Source organism: Trichosurus vulpecula, chromosome 4, assembly GCF_011100635.1.
Source record: "Trichosurus vulpecula isolate mTriVul1 chromosome 4, mTriVul1.pri, whole genome shotgun sequence".
Taxonomy (NCBI): domain Eukaryota; kingdom Metazoa; phylum Chordata; class Mammalia; order Diprotodontia; family Phalangeridae; genus Trichosurus; species Trichosurus vulpecula.
The window spans coordinates 21,395,434-21,400,636 of NC_050576.1; the positions used below are offsets into that span (position 1 = coordinate 21,395,434).

The 5,203-nt window shown below is 46.0% G+C and overlaps 1 protein-coding gene across 1 annotated transcript; it reads left to right on the top strand.

The window, feature by feature from the left end:
* Nucleotides 1–431: 431 nt before the first annotated feature.
* On the top strand, nucleotides 432–3,364 carry LOC118845775 (ankyrin-1-like). The gene has a single exon (XM_036753797.1). The coding sequence runs from the start codon at nucleotides 874–876 to the stop codon at nucleotides 3,145–3,147; it is 2,274 nt and encodes a 757-aa protein (XP_036609692.1). The 5' UTR covers nucleotides 432–873; the 3' UTR covers nucleotides 3,148–3,364.
* The last annotated feature ends 1,839 nt before the right edge of the window (nucleotides 3,365–5,203 follow it).

The window sequence follows — 5,203 nt, forward strand, 5'->3', positions numbered from 1 at the left end:
CATTTTGCATCTGAGTAAACTCTGACCACTGAGTTTAATCCCAGGTAATCAGGAACAGGTAGAATTCAAATGTAAATTCTCTTGGCTCCAACTGCAAAGTTTTTCTCGTTGTATTGCACTGCCTTCTGGGACTATTCCATTTTCCTCTTAGTGCCCCGGCATCTAACCCAGCTCCTGACATAGAATACACGTCCAATAAATGTTTGTTGAACTGAACTGGATTGGACTGGATTCATTTAAATGGAGTTGAACTGAATAGAACCAGACTGAATTAAGGGGAATTGCCTACATGGACTTCTCACCTCTGCAGCTCATAGTATCTTTCATTTTCTTCAATGTTTCATGAAAGGAAAGCCTTCATAGCAACAGTCGCTAAGGGCTTTTGTTGTCATCATGAAAGGCTGCTGACATTACTACCCACAAAAAGGGTACCTGAGACTTCCCACTAAAGGGAAGCTGCCACAGAAGGATGGGGAGACTTCCCTCCTAACCGGCCAGGCCACCCCCAGAAAGCCGTCTCCTTGCTTCCCAAATTACTGTGGATCAAACAAAGTCCATTTGCCAAATTGATTCCTGGCCTGGCTTTTTTTTCCTTTAGTTTCCTTGTCCTTTTCCAGTTATTATTCTTGCTATTTGGTTATAGTCCTGAATTGTCAAGAATCCAGAATGAAATATGGCAGCTCTGACAAAGGAGAGCGGATCTGTATTTCTTTCCCCCCATCTCTGATAATTCTTATTTGAAACTTGACTCTCTGTGACACGGTTGCTCTTGAGACAAGAATCTGTGAAATATCATCGTTCCTTTGATCTTTCTGTCTTGAGCTCCAGCTTTGACCAGCCCTTCCCTCCGCCCACAGATGACTTAACCACCTCATGATGTGTTCTTCAACCCATGGCCGAAGCAGTCCTTATGCCACAGAAGTAATGAAGATAAAGAAGGGGGAGCTGGCAGCAGGCATTAAGGATTCAGACGTTCTCATCAAGAGACTTGTGGACTATGGGATTTTCACACCCGAACAAAAGTTGGCTGTGTCCTACTACAAGACACACCTCGAAAAAGTGACCCGGGTCTTGGACATGCTGATTTCCCAAGGGGAGCATGCTTGCCGGATGTTTTTTTACCCATGTCTGAAACAACTAGAGCCTGACTTGTATCATGTCATAAGGAAATATACCATGGGCGCAGAAGAGATCATCCAAGGGGCTGGAGGGCAGGTAGTGGGTCACTTGCTGGATAGGGACAAAGATAGCCTGGAAAAATCTGCCGAGCAAGGCTACAAAAAGCAGAGTACAGGGGTCCAGGAAGCTTCAGTCAAGCCAAAGACAGCTTCTTATGTGGCTGCTAAAATGAGACAATACCCACCAACTCAGACTCCTGGGAACAGTCCAGCTCCTCCCACCTATCTCCTGACTGCATCAGGTAAGGGAGATGTAGCTGATATAGAGAATGTCCTAGAAGACAAGCATATCAATGAAGTGGTGTTCCCAAGAGAAAGTCCATTGGGTGTGGCAATGGCCGATGACCCGGCTGAAATCCTCAATTACCCAATGACTAAAGGCTCTAGGGCAGAAGGAAAGGATGGGAAAGAGAAGTCTCTTTTGCAAAGAGCTGCTGAAAGGGCTCGTGGGGATGCAGGGAAAGTTCTCCAAGGAGTGATATATCTTAGCAACAATATCTTAGAAAGAGATGCCAAGATCCCCCTGGGTTTCAGTTTACAAGGTGGCCAGAGCTCCCTTATGAGACCAATGCTGGAAGAAAACATTGGGAACCCTTATCATTTCCAGTACAGGTCAGCTTTCCAAGAAGAGAGACAAAGGGTGCAGGTGTTCCCAGAAAATGATGATCTCTTGGATGCCAGGGATCACAAGGAAGACCCAGCTTCAGACTCCCCTGAGATAAAGAGTTTGGATGAAGCCATAAAGATATTGTTAACAGCTGGGGTTAATGCAGACTCTGGCATTCTCCGTAATGCATTTCACCATGATGACCAAGATGTTATTCAGCTGTTGCTAAAATATTCAGCAAGCCTACCCTCTGAAACCAAGGAGCAGGCTCTTTTCGAAGGTGTTCGGAAGAATCTTCCTGAAGTTGTGGCAGCCTTAGCAGATGGAGGGGTTGATCTAAATGTGCAGAACGATAACCACTACACACCCTTACTCTTGGCAGCTGAGAAGGATAGGACCACGTGTGCTAAAGTACTTATTCAAAAGGGGGCTGATACGGATGCCAAGACTGCCTATTTGGAGTCCCCTCTGCACCTGGCAGTTAAGGCAGGCGCCATTTATACTGCGGAGCTCCTGTTGGACAGTGGCATGAATCCTAACATCCCAGGGTGGAATGGCCAGACCCCCCTCCATGTTGCGGCCTGGCACAATAAACATGAGATGGTTGGCTTGCTGATCCATGCAGGGGCCCAGATCAATACCCTCACCACCGAGCAGACTGCCCCTCTGCACATCGCCTGCGAAAGGGGGAACCTGGACACCGCTGCCCAGCTGATCCAGCATGAAGCAGCTGTGAATGTGAAAAATAAGCTGTCCATGACTCCCTTACACCTGGCTGCCCGGGCAGGTGACAAGACCATGGTGGAGCTACTGCTCCATTCTAACGCTGACCCCAACATGCCTGACAAAGAAAAGAAGACCCCCCTTCACTGGGCAACGTCTGGGGGTTATCTTGATGTGGTGAAATCGATGCTGATCCACAAGGTCAGGTTTGGAGTTAAAGACATGGATGGCTTTTCTCCCCTACATTACGCAGCCCTCAAGGGCAATGCAGAGATGGTGAAAGTCTTCCTCGAGGCGGGTAAATACAAAAACATCAATGAGCGAAACATCTACCGAAAGACCCCCCTGCATCTGGCGGCCGAACAGGGCCATGGGGACTTGATCAAACTGCTGATAAGTTGCGGGGCTGCCGTGAATGCCTTGGACAACAACAGAGACACCCCATTACACTGTGCTTGCAAAACTGGGCACTGGAGCTCCGTCATTTCCCTGATAAGCTGCGCTCAGGGGGAGAAACCTGACCTACAGGCCGCCAACAGCCTTGGGAAGACGCCTCTGCAGGTGGCTGAGGGCTCGGTGACGGAGAGCCAAGAGCAGATTGTAACCCTGTTGAAAAAAAAAATGTTCTTGACAAGATAAATGCCTGAGGAAAATGGAGGAGATTCATTTAGTTATTCTGGAGGCATATCTATAATTCTAATAAAAAGGATACTTCAATATTTCAAGGATGTGTGGTTCCATTATTTCAGGAATCTTCCCCACCAATGGCCATCCTAATAACTATAACAGCCAAAATCAATATTGTACTTTGTGTACCCAACAATTTATGAAGATCCTTTATTAAAACTTAAGAGTGGGAGGCAATGTGGCTAACTGGGTAGTGTTGGACTTAAGTTCAAAAAAGATGGGTTCAAATCCCTCTTCTGGCACATCCTAGCTCAGAGGTCCCTGCAGGAAAACACTTCGAAAAGCCAACTGAGGAAGGCTGTTGGTAAGCTGGAAAGTGTCCGGAAGAGAAAATCCAAGATAGTGAAGGAAGGACCATATCATAAGAGGATTAGTTAAAGATATTAAGTCTGTTTAGACAGAAGAAGACTGGATGGGAAGGGGGAGACTGGGGAGACATGATAGCTGTCTTCAGGTATTTGGAGGTTTATCATGTGAAGGGGAGACCAGACTTTTCCTGCTTGGCTCCTGATGGTAGAACTAGAAGTAATAAGTGGAAATTGCAAAGAAGCAAATTTAGACTCAATGTCACGGAAGAAAAAAAAAACAATTTCATGATGATTAGAGCTGTCCTTAAATGACATGGACTGCCTCAAGATGTGAGAAGTTGGGTAGAGGCCTTCAAGAAGAGGCTGGAGGGCCATTTGTTAGATATTATAATAGGGAATTCATTTTCAGATAGAGGTTGGACTAGACACACACTAAGGTTCCTTCCAATTCTAAAATTCTGGGATATTGTAACTTTAATATCTCCCAGGCAAGTAACTCCCTGGGAATTATCTTCTAAGTCATACAGAAGCTATGGATCGGTGACCCTCATTGGTAAAGGGAGTCATCATCCTGGGAGTACCCCACCTGCCCCATAGCAATACCCTGCAGGTGTTACTAAATCCATTTTATAGCTAAGGAAAGGGGCTCCAAGTGATAGAGAGACTTGCTTGTGGTGAGATGAAATCGAAACCTACTAATTCTCCTGACTCCAGATCAAGCTTCCTCCCATATCACGCTGCTTATCAGTCTTCCTGAACTTTACCCTGGGGGTCTTCACGAACTGCTAGGAACAAAATCTCATTCCCTGGAGATTCCACACACCTATCACAGACACATAGCCCTGCAGCCGGAAGGGGCCGTCTCATTTTACAGCTGAGGAAGCCGAGGCCCGAGAGGAAGGGATTTGCCCAAGGTCATACAGTTAGTAAATGGGAGGGGTAGGATTTGAACCCGGGTCCTTTAGTTCTAAACAGTAAGTCTTTCCACGGTGGCTCACCACCACCATCCTACCTAGGCTAGTCCTGTTCCACATTAAAGCAATCAGAGGAGGAGGCTACAGGAGGAACAAAGAGAAGGAAGCCACAAATTAGATTTTCAAAAGCCATAGGTGGCCAGAAATTTTGAGCATTTGGAGGAAAATTTAGACTAATGCTGACCCTAAGGAAAGACGGACGCCATGAATTTGCTGAAGCCTGATCTGAAGCCTTCTAGGGAGCATGGCATGCACTGGTTCACTGGATCATGAATTATTTGAGGAAATTAAAGTTTATTCATGTGCAATCAGGGACACATATCTACATATTCAAAAAACCTTCACTGGCTCCCCATTGCCTCAAGGATATAAATTCTTCAACCTAGCATTTGAGTCCCTCTACCATCTGATTGCAGCCTGCTTTTCCAGATTTATTTCCCATTGTATCTCTTCATATTCTCCATGTTCTAGCCACACTGTCCAATTTGCTGTTGTTCCCCACATAGAATATCCTATCTCCCACCCCCATGCCTTTGCACAGGCTGTCCCCTGTGCCTAGCATGCCTTCCCTCTTCACCTTTATTTCTTAGAACCATCAGCATTCTTCAAGGCCCACCTTAGAAGCCACCTTCTAAATAAGACCTTTCCTGGTTCATTTAACTCTTGGAGCTTTCACATTTGTCTCTCACCCACCTGCACATTGTTTTTATTTACTCTGAAGATAGC